We start from the raw sequence: 14,804 nt of genomic DNA, 5'->3' as shown, positions 1-14,804 counted from the left end.
TAGCATTTGAGCTAATAAGGAATTTTAACCCACAGAAAAGTAGGGTGTGTTAGAACATAAGCACAATGCCAGGCTACATATTAAAAACTTGATAAAGGTTTGTTGAATGAACAATTTCTGTAAGTAGTGTCTTCATTCATCTCTGGGTGAAGATAAATCTGGCAACAATATAAAGAATGGATTAGAGAGTAGGAAGCCGTAGAAAGGGAGATCAGTTAGTGGATTCTAGTAATAATCATTACTAGAGGGAATGAAAGGCTGGTTTGGCACAGTGGCTGTGGTCATGGAAAGAAAGAGAGACTGCTGGGAGAAGCACCATAGAAGTAAAGCTGATTAGACTCTCAGGGCGAGAGACGCTTCAAGTCTGGGTGACTGAGAGGGTGATGATACATTAACTGAGATAGGGAACACGAGAAAAGAAACACATTTGGGGGAAGATGAGGAGGAGTTTGAGCTGGTATTGCGGTTTCTCCATTGCTAGAATGTGCATTTAAGTCAGACCTCCTTGCCAGTCTTAGCAGGGACCTAACTGAAGTAGCAGCTAGGGGTAAATACACTGGATTGGTAAGTCGAGAGGAAAGACAGCTAGCTGTCTGTGAGCCCACAGGGGTTGGGACTGTATTTCCCCTCCACCCAAGACTGTAGACCTTTGTCAGAAATTTCAGGATGACTGAGCTAAGGAAGGAACACAGTGTAAAATGGGGCGGGGGAGGTTCAGACTCTGAGATATGAGATAAAATGATTTAGGTGAGAAGATGCTTAAGAATAGTGGTGATGATGGGGAACAGATTCTTCCCAGGATCTAGGTGACCTGAGATTCTTGATTCCTTGACAGTATTGTATACCCAGCCCTAGTCTCTACTAAACACCGCTTTGCAGTGGCAGCTTTATACCTACAGATTAGATTTAACACCTAATCTCCCAGAAGACTTTGCCTGTGTCACAGCACACATTTGCCACACCCTCTGTAGAACCCTGGTTTTCTAAGGTTCTTTCCACCGGAAACTATGACAGAAGGAAATGTGTGGGTGGGGAAGGGTAGAGGGTGAGGGGCCCAGACTCCTGACACAGTCTACACCCAGGGAACGAAGAGCAAGCGCCATGTTGAAGCCACCATCGCCACTCAGCTCCCTCTTATTCCTGCAGCTGCCTCTGCTGGGAATGGGGCTGAACTCCAAGGTCTTCACGTCCAGTGGGAATGAAGGCATCATAACTGGTGGGAAACCTGGGGCTGGTGAGAAGGGAGGCTGTGGGAAGGGGCCTTGTAGAAATGTGGAACCTGCCACTAGACATTAAAATGATATGGGCAGAATTTAAGAGTGTTGTGAGGAGGGCAAGGGAATGATACCCTGCCTCATACTGCTCCTTCTTTTGACCACCATTTCTTCTTTTCCCCTCCTCCACTTCATGTTCTCCCCAACCCAGATTTCTCCCCGACCTCTAGCCCCCCTGGCACCCTCACTGCTTCTACCCTGCCCCTTCCAGTGGTTCAGTGTTTAGTGTTCAATGGTGACTACATGAATTGCACTTGGAACAGCAGCTCTGCATCCCAGTCCACCAACCTGACGCTGCATTATTGGTATGAGAATGGAAGAGGGGATTGCACAGGGGAGGAAGAGGAGGTGGTCTGGATGAGAGGATGTATGGTGACCAAGAAAGAGGGTAGTCAGCATCTCAGGCTCTCCACTATTTTCTCCTGGAGCAAGGTGTGAGTTCAGAGGAGATGGGGCTGCGCCATGGATTCCTGTGGTCCCCAAGTTTACCCCACTGTTTAACCCTTCTGTTTAAACCTTTCTCCAGGTATCAGAAAAGTGACGAAGTCCAAGAGTGTGGCCACTATCTAATGTCTAAAGACATTACTTCTGGCTGCTGGTTTGGAGAAGATAAAATCCGACTCTATGACACATTTTTTGTCCAGCTCCAGGACCCGCAGAATCCCCAAAGGGAGGCCACACAGACACTGAAACTGCAGAATCTGGGTAATTTGGAAAGGTGGTTAAGGGTCTAGGGGTATTCAGGGTACTGGAATATATGGGATGGTGTCCTTTTGCCATAAGGGCACAAAGGAAGCAAGGAGGGATTGGGATGGGGAAGTTTGGGGGCAGGGGCTGGTTTATGACTTTCAGGATCCTGACTTGTCTGGCCAGTTCATTGACCACACATGCACACATATCTCCAGTGATCCCCTGGGCTCCGGAGAATCTAACACTTCGTAACCTGAGCGAGTCTCAGCTAGAACTGAGCTGGAGCAACAGATACTTGAACAAATGCTTGGAGCACCTGGTGCAGTATCGGAGTAACCGGGACCAAAGCTGGACTGTGAGTGATTGGATACCAGAGCATAGAAGCCAAGGCCAAGCAAGTGGGGGTAAAGGATTTAGTTAGCCAAATGGGAGGCCCTGTTGCTAAGCTCCTGTTCTCTGCTCATCCTCTGTTCCGCTCCAGTTCCTTTTCCTATCATCTCCAGTGAGTCTTCATCAAGGTTTCTCTACTCAGATAGATAAGCAAAAGGGGACCAGGAGAAGAAACATTTGACCTAGTCAGTGAAGGGAGTACGTTAAACTTGCCAAGTCCAGAGGAGGGAGGAATGGAAAGAAGATGACATGGGTCGGGGTAGCAGTTTTAATTTCCCCTTCTTTTATAGACATCTAAGCTTTTCTCACCTTCTTTCTCCCCAAGGAACAACCAGTGGATCACAGACACAGCCTCTCTCTACCTAGTGTGGATGCGCAGAAACTTTACACATTCCGTGTTCAGAGCCGGTTTAACCCACTCTGTGGCAGTGCTCAGCTTTGGAGTGAATGGAGTCACACAATCCAGTGGGGCAGCAATACTTCAAGGGGTGAGATGGGCTTAATGCAAGGCTCTACTGATGAGCCCAGCACTACAGCCTTGCTAGCACCACTGCTATTTCCTCTGCCTTCCTACCCTTAGGCCTCAAACATGTTGTCTTAGCTCAGCTCATTTTTCAAAGGTAACCCCCAGGAAGCAGGGTCATTCTGAATAGGGTTGGGTCAGAGTGTTGTTGGGGTGGGAGGAGTGGATTGAAAAAGAAGCCAAGAAGTGCTCAAGGAGGAGATAGAATGTTTGAAATTTCACAATAGCATTGCCAGAAAGGTGGCAAGAAGATGGCTTTTGAGTGAGACAGATCGAGGCTTTAAATCACTAAATCTCTTTGAAAATCTCTTTGATTCTGTTTTTTTTTTTCTCATCGAAATGGTGATAATAATGAAATGGTGATAACAATTGTTCCCCTGCTGAGTAATTGTGAGGATTAAGTATGCAGAGGGTGTCTAGCTCAGTGCCTGGCATCAAGCATTGGCACATATTAAGAGCACTGCAAATGTTAGATTCCTTTTCCTTGCTTCTACTCTATAGAGAATCCTTCGTTGTTTGCATCGGAAGCTGTGTTCATCCCCCTGGGCTCCATGGGATTGATTTTTATTAGCCTCATCTTTGTGTACTGCTGGCTGGAACGGTGAGATTTTGGGAAGCCCAGAAAGTGAGGTGAGGGTGGCGGGGACTAGCAAAAGGGTTACTGGGTCTGCAAAGTAGAGGCCAGGACTGTAAGGAATGAGAGCTTGCCCAAGTGGGTGTGGTGACGAAGGAAGCTGCAGACCCAGAGCACAGAATCACTTTATATCATATGGTAGAACAGGGAAAAGGATAATCAAAGAACTTAACCCACATGCTCCTGTTTCCCTTTTCTTTCTGCTCAGGACCATGCCCCGAATTCCCACTCTCAAGAACCTGGAGGATCTGGTTACTGAATACCATGGCAACTTTTCGGTAAGAACACTGTCATTGGCAGACTGCAGTCTGTCAACTGTCAACTGTCTACCAGCAAGATAGAGTATGGGGAGAGGGGGCAGATGCAAGGGGAGAGGAGGGGCACCTTCACTGTCAGGATGTGGCCAACCGATGGGGGTATGGGCTAGACAGAGAAACACAGAAGAACTGAGATTATTGATTGATTGAGGCAGAAAGCAACAGTGGTATTGGGGGCCAGCAGTGTGTGTTTCTTCTGTAATCACAGTAGTTGCTGATGCTGTGAGAGCTCCTTGGCGCACAGCCTGGGCCTTTCATTTCTAGTCCCGAATGGACCTCTGACCTGGAAATCTCTGTCTTTAGGACTGGAGTGGTGTATCTAAGGGGTTGGCGGAGAGTCTGCAACCAGACTACAGTGAACGGTTCTGTCATGTCAGTGAGATTCCCCCAAAAGGAGGGGCCCTAGGGGAGTGTCCTGGAGGCTCCCCCTGCAGCCAACATAGCCCCTACTGGGCTCCTCCCTCTTATACCCTGAAGCCTGAGCCCTGATACTGACAGAACCCCAGAGTCTTATAGCCCTAATATGTACTAACTTCCCTCAAACAACAGCCTGGATCCAATGCCCACTTTCAACACCTCCCCTTCCCTTGCCTGATTTTGAATTTTGTGCCCCCCTGTAACTGTGCCTTCATATTTAGGATGCCCTACTTAACTGCCTGCCCCTTTGCCTTGTACATGCTTCTCAGCTTCCCTAACCCAGCCCTTCCTCTTCAACAAATCCTTTCTCATTCATCCCTCCTTCTTCCCATTAACCTTCCAATTGTTCCAATTGTTCCTGAATCAATGCAAAATAAAGTTTCTGTTCCTAATCATCAAGAATGTCTGTTGTTGGGGTAGGGAACCAGGGAAAGGTGGGGATTTGGGGTGGGAAGCAAGGTGCTGAGGGTTGGAAGTTGTAATAGACTCACACTAGACAGCGCTGGTACTACTAATGAACTAGGACAACTGTTCTAGAAAGCAACTTTTCTCTCCATGCCCTGTACTCCTTCCAGGGTCCAGTTTAGAGAGGTTTACATGTTGTCCCCATCCCAAAAAGTCTTTTACAGACCCCCAACCAGGTTCATCTCTCTTAATTCCTGACTCCACTTTCTGTCACACTTACACCACTTCTGACCTCATAATCCCTCTACTGCAGTCTCAGGCCCCACCCCCTAGGGACACTGGATGGCTACAACTACCAATAGCACTCTCCTGTCTCCCAGTCTTGGCTTCTTCAGATCTTCTTCTTTAGTCCTTCAACCCTATGGCCCCCTTTTCTTCCCCGACAAGACCTCTAGAACACCCTCCTCCTGTATGACTGTTCAAGATTCTCTGTGAAGAGTGACATCTTGAGAATATGTTCATCTTTATCAAGCATGGAGGTGAGGGGCATCACAGAGATCCATTCTTTGTTGTTGGCTGGGGAAGTCTGAGGATGGTGAAGACCACAGGAATGGCATATTAAGAGAAGGGCCATATGTCCCATCCTTTCTTTGCAGATAACCAGCAATTTCTGGTCAATACCAACTGCTCTGTCCTCCTGTTGCTTCATTACACCCGCAGTAAATTGGGGTTGGCTAAAACAGGTGAGGAGTTAGGGGAGGGGACTAATGGCCAAGGGTCAGAAGTAGTGGGGTCACATCCAGACCCCCCAGCCCTTCTTCTGATAAGAAAGTAGTTCCTCCAATCCATTCTGTATAGGATTCCCTGGCCCCTATTGCTCCCACTTTCTTTCTTTACTTGTCCCAGTTATCCTGTGGCTTCCCTCTAGTCACTATCGATTTGTGTGATGAAACGGGGACAATGAAGTTGCTTTTCCTGCTGAAGACCCCTACAGAGTATGCCACCAAATACCTCACGGCTCGAAACACCTACTACGTTTGTAAGATTGAGCGTGGGCCACCAGGTAGAGTCTTGGGAACATACCTTAGGGATAGAGCAAGGCCCTCAAGGTGGATTGTGTATCTTGTCCCTAAAGTTGGGCACCTTCAACTAGATCTAAATCAACCATGTCTAGTCAGTTTAAGAAAGGTCACTGCTTTAAGACTATAGGCTAAGTTCACACGTCCCACACTTGATCCTAGGGATGGACATAATGGGAGGAAAATAAGGTACACCAGTTCAAGGTAGTGCTGACTGCTAAGGTCCTGAAATCTTGGAAGGGTGGAGACTGGGTCACAGGGACTGGGGATAGTACACTGCTGTATCCACAGGAACCAGATTTGAAAATGCTTACAGAGCCTTTGTGCCCCTCCTGAAGAATCCAGAACCTGAGCTAACGGGTAAGGAGTATGATGAACATGGAGAGAAGAACATGGAGAACACTGTACATAGCTGAGGGGGGCGGTTGGGGAATATAGGAATGGGGCTAGGGTAATACAGCAGGTAAGATCACAGAATCTTAGGAAAGCAGGGAGAGCGTCTAGGTCAACTTTAGGAGGATGTTTTGCTTAAAACAGGTGCAGTTGGTATGTCACTTAACTCTCCCTGCTCTTCTTGGTCATCTTTTTTTTTTTGTCATCTTTTCAGTGTATCTCCCTACTACCACCCTGTAATTTCCATCTTCCCCTTCATTCTTTTCTCTTGGAATCTTGGTGTTCTAATTCCCACTGAAAAGGGCAAAACTTAGACTCAGGTCACACCTCAGCCTAACTTTAGATACAGTTACAGATCATCTGAATGACTGGAGGGATGAGCAAGGCAGGTCTCTAGGCCTTGGATGTGGGGGTACTTTTTCCCGGTTCCTAGATGCCTTACGCACACAGTGTGACTTCCTGGAGAGAAGCCGAATAAAGATGCTTAGAAGTCAAGAAGCCAAGAAAGTCACTCAAATTGAATCCTCTGTGAACCTTCCAGTAAGACTTCCTAAACGTGGCCTGTCCCAGCACCCACCTTTTCCCAGCAGCCAGCTAAAGGTTATCTACCCTGCCCCCCTGGGGTGAATTTGTCTTGATTTTGGCCCTAGTTGGTAGAAAGTTTCTCTGAAGGGGACACTTTTAATTTTTTTAACTTACTTGCTGACCTTTACCTTTCCTAGTCCAAATCTGGAAGATCTGATGAAGACGGGCCCACTCGCAGGGGGCCTCTCTATAAGTCCAGAGTGGAGTTTTTCAGGAGGGATAAACATCGTTAACTAAATAAAATGACCAAGTGAGAGCAGTAATACTAGGTATGAAATGACTGGAATTTTATGTGAGGTTCCTTTTTTGAGAAATACTTCTCCCAATATCTGCACCAAAGCATAAAGGTGCCCCAGGCACCATGGAGGCGCTCAGAGTGGATAAGAACGGCAGGAACAGGCACATGGGTGGGGGTGAGAAAAGACTGAAGTCTAGTACAATGAGTCTTTGAGGGATGGAGTAGGGGGTGGGGTCTTCTTCAACCAGACTATCTCCCCTTGGGAGGCCTATCTCAGCCCGCCTACTCCTGCTGGGGTTAGGTGACTAATCGGCATCTTCCCTCCCCTCCCCCCTCCACCACCTCTCCCAGCCGGAAATTCCCCCACCCCCCATCTCTCTGCCTCTGGGAAGTCCCTCCTCTGGCTCTTTGCCTTCCCCCTCCCTCCCCCTTATCCGAGGGGAGCAAGGAGGCAGCAGAAACCAGAGCTGGTTATAGGCATTTATTGAATTTATTCATTTATTGATTTGACACACTTCTCCACTCCAATCTAGCACATGATACAATCTGGGTAGGCCAGGCGCTGACACAGGAAATGATGGGAACCCACAGCAGGAGTGGGGGAGGGGACAATGCAAAGGGGACTGGGGGAGGGGCTGCTGGGGCCTGGGGTGGAGGAGCCCCAGATGGCCTCCCTGGCAGGTGTTAGTAAACCTGATCCACATTCCCTTCCATCCCCACTCATTTCTTATACCCTCAGCCAAGCTCCCCAGCTCCCCCTTCTCTGTTCTACCCCTTCCCCATTTGCCAACACACACACACACACACACACAGACACACACACGCACACATGCATGCACCAAGGAGCTTCCACATAACCCCTGTAGTTAGGCAAAGGAAGAAGGGCAGGGACAGCTGTCAGGGGCCTTGAACAGGGAGGTCTCTGTACCTAACTTTACCACCCTAAATCCTTCCCTCCGTCTCTTTCCCCCCTCCCATCCCCTTCCCAGGCCGCAAACTAATTCCAGGCCTCCGATGCATTCTCCCACCATAGCACAAAGCCACAGTGATTGGGCCATAGGAGGGTGTGGCTGTACCCCAACACCACACACTCCCAGGCACAAATGGACAGAATAAGAGGACCTGGCTTAGTTAGCTCTTTGCTTAGGGAAACGCTCAGCTAGTTCCACCCAGACCTCGTTCTGGTCCACATGGGTGTTCTTCTCCTGGCTTAGAGTTGTTCCCTACTGCTGCTCTTCACCCCCTTCATGGGCCTGGAGGTCTCTCCCCCACTTTCCCATGTTTCCCGAGTACTGCCTGTAGTGTTTGCATCATATTGATTTGACAAGGCCTTCAGAAAGAAAAAAAGCGCGCTCCCCATCACTAGCACCTTGCTACTGTTAAAAATCTCTATATTTGTGTTTATAGTTCTTTAAAAGTTCAAAAAAAAAAAGTCTGCAGCCTTCCAAGGGTGATTTGGCCTGGTGAGCCACTCCAGTGCTCAGACCTTGGCCCTTCCAAGTCCCTGCTGCTCCCCCCCACAACCCTACTGGCCTAAGGGGCCACTGCATAAAAAATCCCAGGCTCAACCTAACCTGGACCAGCTCAGATAAGACTCTACAAAAAGTCCTGCTCCAAAGGCAGGGGTAAGGCCACTGGTGACTTCACATTTCCAACAGCATTGCCCACCCCTGCTACAAGGCCCAGGGAGTAGGAATGGGGGGGGGAGTCAAGGATGGCTCCCAAGAGGGGGCCTTACCCCCTAATTGGCACAGTGAGAATAAACCCTTTCCCTTTCTTCCATCCCTTTCCCTCCCCCCACTATAGTCCCCATGAGGCAGCTTTCTCTTTATTTCCTTAACACCCATGTGAGCAGACCCCACCCTAGCTCAAAAGTAGGGTCCCAATTCCCAGGGAGGGGTCAAGGGTAAAGAGTGGATATGGACACGCCTGACTCCACCTCTGAAGCAGGGGCCAAAGCTTCCAGCCATGGCTCAGGGATCTGTGGGAAAAAGAGAAGGAGGACAAAGTAAGAGGCGCATCTGGGGCATGACAAGGTTCCACCATCAAGGTTCACACTTTATAAGGAGGGGTGCTACTGGAGAGCCTGGGGTCCTATTTGGAAAAGAAGCCACTCTAATATGACATCTTCCCTCCAATCCCTGGGTTCTGCAACTCCTTGTTCTAAATCTGCTCCCTCCCCCAACTTGCTCTGATCATAGGACTTTTTGGGCACCCAGGAGTAGGTATAGGTTGTGAGAGGCTACCGTGATCAAGGGGTGCCATACCTGGCTCAAAGTTGAAGTCCAGTCCCTCACCCCCATCCATGAGGTCGCTGATAATGTTATCCATGTCACACTCCAGGTTCTCCATATACATATCAAGATCTAGATCCTGAGGCATTCTGTCTTGGCTTGGAGCTTCAGCAGGGGAGGTGAACATAGGAGTCCCCAGGGTCTTGGGGACAGGAGCATCCCCCATGACTGGAGGAGGTGTTATCATAGAAAGGTTGGGAACCAGACCGCTTGGGCCTGGAGCCTCTAGCGGCTTGGGACACAGGCCAACTCCTGTGGCTACCTTACTGGAGGAAGGTATCCCTCCCAGCAACAGAAGTGTGGGAGCTTGGGACAGAATGGGATCTACCTGTGTCATGAGCACATCGGCAGGGGGTGGCGGTGTGTCAGAGGTGAGCAGGGCCTCCAGAGACTGGGAGCTTGAGAAGCACCCTTCTGCTGACAGGGGCCCCTCTGCTGGGCTAAAGAGGGGGGTGCTGAAGGCGTGTAAGGGGCCTGTAACCCCAGGGTGCTGCAGAGAGAAGCCAGAGAGACTATTCCGAGATAGCAGGGAATGGGAAGATGCGAGATTGAGCCCATCTAACAGCTCCAGGTCTTCGTTGAGGGTGGGAGGGACACCCCCTGCGTAGCTGCTGACAGCGGCTGGCATTTCCTCCTCTGCCAGCACCTCAGGCTCTGGTCTCATGGGGGAGAGCCGGGTGCTGACAGTGCTAGCATTTGAACTGCTCCGTGGACGGAAGGCGGTCCACACATCGGCTTCCTCACGGTTTCGAGGGCAAGGGCTGCCCGACCACTTGGAGAAGTGGCCGACAGGACTCCTCGGAGTGGCACCTTCAGGTGGAGCTGGCAGCACGGCTGGTTTCTTCTTGGGGGCCTTGCTGCGGCCACGGAGCAGCTTGCTGCTGCTATCCATGGAGGCGGCCCTGCGGCGGGGCGCCTTGCCGCTCTTGCCTCCCTCCGGATTCAGCATCCACCAAGAGCTCTTGCCAGTAGCTTCGTTGTGAACCTTGATGAACTTGCTGTGTAGGGACAGGTTGTGACGGATTGAGTTCTGGAGGGGGCAGAGACAGCAGGAAAGGGGCATGAGGTGCGTGGAGGGGAGGTCAGTAGCCAGCAGTCCCATCTAAAGGGATGCTGGGACATAGAAGGACATTCCTGGCGAATCAGAGCTAGTGGAATCCAGAGCTAGTCTCCCTAGTCTGCAGACAAGTTGCTCCTGAACTTACCACAGAGGGCTCTGCACCCACCCTGGGAAAGCTCCTGTCAAGGCAGCCCCCCCAATCTCTGGGAGGGTATGTCTGGGGTAGACTGGCATTGGGGAGATGAACTCATAGCTCTGGTGGGAAATAGCACTCTACAGCTCCACCCTTTTCCTTGAGTGAAGGCTAGGGTAGAGTTTACAGGATAGGGCAGAACACCAGCCCAGGACTGACCGCCCTGTCCTGAGCCAGTTTTCTGACCAGGCTGAGGGCCTGGAAGCTCAATCTGACTGGTGCTCCATTCCCTCCAGGGCACCTGGGGCCCAGATCTATGTAAGATTCGAAGATTCCTTAAAAAACAAACAAACAAACAAACAAACAAACAAACAAACAAACAACCCCCTTTTTTTCTGGGCCTCCCTGATGGCACAAGTCTCAAGCACTTTCAAGCTATTGCCAGCCATTGCAGCATGAGTTTGATCCCTGGGCAGAGAGGTGACCCACATGACGTGGCAGACCTCTCCTGTCTCTCCCACTGCTCCCCCAGCAGTGTATTTCAGTAGATTGACCTATTCTGCCTCCTTTTCTGTCTCTGGTGAATCCTCTCACTCCTCCCACACCCCTGGCTTATATACCCCAGTTCTTGAATGCATAAATAAGCAAAAATAAATCTTTAAAAGAAAAAAACCTTTTTTTTTTTGAGTTCTCCCAATTCAAGGACATAGGTCCTTCACTGTCCTTAACTGCATTGGGGTTGGGATTCTGTACTGTGCCACAAACACACACGGCCACACAAGGCACATTTCTCCTTACCTCCTTGTTCTGGAAGGCTCCACCTCCCTAAAGTCTACTGGCTTATCAAGACCAACTATAAGCCCCTGCTCTTTCATAAAGTGGGCTGACTCTTGCAGCCAAATTTCTTATACAGTATTTTCAATTTGTTCTACAAAATTTTACTCAATCTATATATTGTGTTGTTTATGATTTTTGATTAGTCTCATTAAGTGGAAGTGCCAAGGACATGGCTCATGTTGTCCAGCTGGGCAGTACCCAACAGTGAGTGCCCCTCAGAGTGCCAAGTTCCCATCATGTACTCAAGCTGCTGGTACAGAAGCTGTACTAATTATTTGTTGCCTGACTGGTGAGTGAGCCCTGGGTGATGGTGGTGAGGTTCCCCTTGAAGCTCTGTCAGCTCCTGAGGGCCTTGGATGTTGTTCTCCCTTCTTCCCTAGCTGTTAATATTCTGTTACAGGTAAGTTTTTTTCCAGGGGCACAAGCTGCTGAGACTAGTAGCTTTCTGAGTCCCCAGAGCAGCTTTTTTCTCCTGGTTTCCCCAGGCTAGTTACACCATCCTTTTGTGTTTCTTCCCTTCCACCCTTAGCATCCCTTGTCCTCCCCTAACCCCTTTCCCCTACTTCTCAAGAATTTGTGCACAAAGATCTCTAACCTTAGGGGCATCTGACCACCTAAGGTGGAGTTCTTTAGTGTTTAGAAACTGGGGAGGAGCCCAGAAGGGCCAGAGCAAATAGAAAGGTGAGGCTCTGGACTTCCGAAGTCACTTTCATGTTTCTGACTGGTGCTATAGATAGAGATCCTTTGCCTAGAGAGTGATGCTGAGGTAGCTTCTAGTTCCAGGGTTACTTAACTTGGACAACTCCATGTCTTCCTAGGACCCTGCCGTCATGACTCCTCCAACTACTAACTACGATGGCTGTGTGGACACTCTTAGTTCATTTAAGAACTAGTTACTAAGGACCACAGCGACTTCTGGCACCATGGTTTCCCCTTTTCATCCTCTAACTTGGGGGTCTACTGAGAAGGCCCATTCTTTGCCCTGCTACTCAGTACCCATGAAGCCTACTTGTTCATCTCTTTTTATGTCTCAGAACCAAAACATCTACAACCTCCTATCTGGAAAGGTCAACTGCTGAGAAGCCCCTAATTCTTACCCATTGTAAGGGGTGACTGCTACTTGATTTCCATGTCACCTATTTTTTTTTTGTTGTTCTAAGTGAGTGTGCCGCCCCCTGCTGGGGTGGGAGTAATCTTGGCACATCACCAAGCTTCCCCCTTGGAGTAGGGGACCAAGGAGTGAGAGCCTTAGAGGCCCCAAGGATTTGGCTTTGCCATCGTTCCAGTGAATAGTCTGGCAGCATGATTTCAGAAAGAGCTTGTGACTTACAGTTAGACCTAAGTTCAAATCCTTATTCTACTATCAGCTGAGTTCCCTAGTTTTTCTAAACCTTATATAAAATGTGGAATTTCAGAATTGTCATCAAGATTAATAAAATTAAAAAGGGAAAAACTACTTTGTAGACTAAAAATGTCCCATATATGTATGTGTAAACTATAAGGGTGGGGAGACCTATATTCTTACAGCATAACTAACAACTTTGGAAAATGGTTCATTTACTCTGGAAAATGAACCTAAGGGAAAAGAAAAACAGCTGTGTAGGCTGCTTCCAAGGAGGGGATCTCTTTATGCACTGAGACTGTGGTGTGGCAGTCTACCCAGAAATAGTGCCAAGGGTCTCTCAATCAGCTGTCCTGTTTTCTGTTCTGCCCAACCTTCAGGGACACTGCAGATCTTACCCATGGGTTTCTTATGCCCAGGGGATGACCCACTGCTCATTCAAACCCCTGAGCTTCCTTGTTTGCCGACCTCACCACTTATGGGGGTACAAGACTTCAATAGGGGTTGAGGCTCTCCAATCTTGTGATTAGCTCAATTTATGAGATCTTCCCTCAGTTTCTTCATGGGAAACCAAAGGCACTGCCAACCTTGTGCTCTAAAGTCAGAGCCCTCTCTATTTTCTTCATGACTAATGTTCCTCAACAGTAAATGAAGACATTCCCAACTTTGGGTTGCCCCCTATGAGGGGAGTTTCTTGGTATTATCCAGTAAAATTGAGGCAGGTAGCAGCTAAAACCCCTCTTCCCTCCTTAGTGTGTAAGATCAACTGCCTTACCACATGAATATCCCATAAAAAGAAAGAAACCAACCTTTTGCCACTCCACACCCTCTTCTCAGGTAGTGAGTAGTTCCAGAACAGTACCTCACACTGAGGTTTTAGAAGGCAAGCAGGGAATCCAAGTAATCCCACAGGAATGGGAGAAAAGTTGTTGGGGGTGGGAGGGGGTGGGAGGAGGGTAGGCTAGGTTCATGTGGGGGAATCCACACAGTTCCTGCTGTACATAGGATAAAGACTTCTCTGTGGGCGTAAGTGTTTGGGGTGGCCCAAGCCAAAGTGCTGGAAGTGTTGAGCAGCGAGCAGAGAATTCAATTTTCTCCAAGGCAAGGACAGTGTCTTATTCATCTGTGATCCTCCAGCATCAAGCATTGAGCCTGGCATATACTATGTTCTAAGTAAATGTTTGTCTAATTGACCATTGAAGGTGGATCTCTGGGTTGGGGCTGTAAAAGGAGCCCCAGAGTAGAAGTAAGGAGGTCAGGGGGCCCAAGGGCACATAGTTTGGGGACTGTGGTAAGGGGTCATAGTTACCTTCCATCCCGCTGAGCTGTTGCTGTCACCCTTGTCCTTGAAGTAGGGCACAGTGCGGACCATCCACTCATAGATCTGGGCCAGTGTCAGTCGCTTCTCCGGGGCGCTTTCAATGGCCTGGCTGATGAGTTCTGCATATGACTGATTTCCCCAGGCATTCCGGCGGGAGCCTCCCTTCCGAGGACCTGTTACAGCTCCTAGGATCGCGGGCTGGGGGCCCCCTGCCGGCTCTGGAAGCCGGGAGGGCAACAGGGTCGGTTCTGAGCGCCCCTCCGGGTGTACCTTCTCTCCCAGACCTGGCTCCACCTCGGACGGTTCGGAGGGCTCGGTAGCGAGCTCAGGTCGGGGAAGGGGCCAGGTGCAGGAGCGGGGACGGCTCTGGGGTTCGAAGTCGGGGTCGAGGTCTATGATCGCGTCAGCCTCTGTGGCTGAATTCTCATTCTCTGGATCCATGCGTGGAGTTGGACCTCCGCTGCTCAGCGTTCAGAGGAGCTTGCCACCGTCCCTCACGATGCCTCCCCCAAGGGGGGAAGCACCGAGGGCCAGGAGGCACATTCCTGCCAGTCTTCAGAAAGTCGCGAACTTCGCCCCCCCCGCGCCCCGGGACGCTAGCCCCCTAGCTGTCCCTTCCACACACAGTTCTCTGATCCTCTTCTCGACTACAGCCTGCAGCTTCAGAGCTCTTTCCGAGACACCACCTGTAACCTCCGCCTAGCGAAGACACTTTTTCTCCAGCCTCTCACTCAGCTTCCAGCTCTTTTAAATCTGAGGCACCGTAACCCCTTATATATTGCGCTCCCATCCACGAACGTCTATTTAGCCGCAGTTCCCTCCGCCTTTTAAGTTGCTGCCCCCCGGACACTCCTCCTAAATTTCCTCCACCC

General features: G+C 49.7%; 3 protein-coding genes across 3 annotated transcripts; 2 read left to right on the top strand and 1 right to left on the bottom strand.

Annotated features, from left to right (window-relative positions):
• The first annotated feature begins 1,101 nt into the window (after positions 1–1,101).
• On the top strand, positions 1,102–4,590 carry IL2RG (interleukin 2 receptor, gamma). The gene is made up of 8 exons (XM_004694433.2): positions 1,102–1,216; positions 1,426–1,579; positions 1,801–1,979; positions 2,180–2,319; positions 2,680–2,842; positions 3,379–3,478; positions 3,720–3,789; positions 4,132–4,590. The coding sequence occupies exons 1-8, from the start codon at positions 1,102–1,104 to the stop codon at positions 4,315–4,317; spliced, it is 1,107 nt and encodes a 368-aa protein (XP_004694490.1). The 3' UTR covers positions 4,318–4,590.
• Positions 4,591–5,164: 574 nt separating this feature from the next.
• On the top strand, positions 5,165–6,940 carry LOC101626284 (chromosome unknown open reading frame, human CXorf65). The gene is made up of 6 exons (XM_004694465.2): positions 5,165–5,189; positions 5,307–5,393; positions 5,579–5,713; positions 6,021–6,089; positions 6,556–6,662; positions 6,845–6,940. The coding sequence occupies exons 1-6, from the start codon at positions 5,165–5,167 to the stop codon at positions 6,938–6,940; spliced, it is 519 nt and encodes a 172-aa protein (XP_004694522.2).
• A 477-nt stretch (positions 6,941–7,417) lies between these two features.
• Positions 7,418–14,798, bottom strand: FOXO4 (forkhead box O4). Its single transcript, XM_004694464.2, has 3 exons — positions 13,921–14,798; positions 9,213–10,269; positions 7,418–8,926 (listed from the first exon to the last, which is right to left on the bottom strand). Exons 1-3 carry the CDS (start codon positions 14,371–14,373, stop codon positions 8,919–8,921), a joined length of 1,518 nt encoding a protein of 505 aa, XP_004694521.1. The 5' UTR covers positions 14,374–14,798; the 3' UTR covers positions 7,418–8,918.
• Positions 14,799–14,804: the final 6 nt, after the last annotated feature.

The sequence above is a fragment of the Condylura cristata genome, unplaced genomic scaffold, assembly GCF_000260355.1.
Source record: "Condylura cristata isolate star-nosed mole 26May11 unplaced genomic scaffold, ConCri1.0 scaffold00043, whole genome shotgun sequence".
NCBI classification, from domain to species: Eukaryota; Metazoa; Chordata; class Mammalia; order Eulipotyphla; family Talpidae; genus Condylura; species Condylura cristata.
Note: the sequence above shows the minus strand (reverse complement) of the source record. Positions and strands in the feature narration are given on the sequence as shown.

Coding starts and splice junctions, on each gene's coding strand:
- IL2RG (XM_004694433.2), top strand. CDS start 1,102: ATGTTGAAGCCACCATCGCCACTCAGCTCCCTCTTATTCCTGCAGCTG. Junction 2,320..2,679: donor ACCGGGACCAAAGCTGGACT/GTGAGTGATTGG, acceptor TTTCTCCCCAAG/GAACAACCAGTGGATCACAG. Junction 2,843..3,378: donor GGGCAGCAATACTTCAAGGG/GTGAGATGGGCT, acceptor TCTACTCTATAG/AGAATCCTTCGTTGTTTGCA.
- LOC101626284 (XM_004694465.2), top strand. CDS start 5,165: ATGTTCATCTTTATCAAGCATGGAG. Junction 5,714..6,020: donor GATTGAGCGTGGGCCACCAG/GTAGAGTCTTGG, acceptor CTGTATCCACAG/GAACCAGATTTGAAAATGCT. Junction 6,663..6,844: donor AATCCTCTGTGAACCTTCCA/GTAAGACTTCCT, acceptor TACCTTTCCTAG/TCCAAATCTGGAAGATCTGA.
- FOXO4 (XM_004694464.2), bottom strand. CDS start 14,373: ATGGATCCAGAGAATGAGAATTCAGCCACAGAGGCTGACGCGATCATA. Junction 10,270..13,920: donor ACAGCTCAGCGGGATGGAAG/GTAACTATGACC, acceptor TGCCCCCTCCAG/AACTCAATCCGTCACAACCT.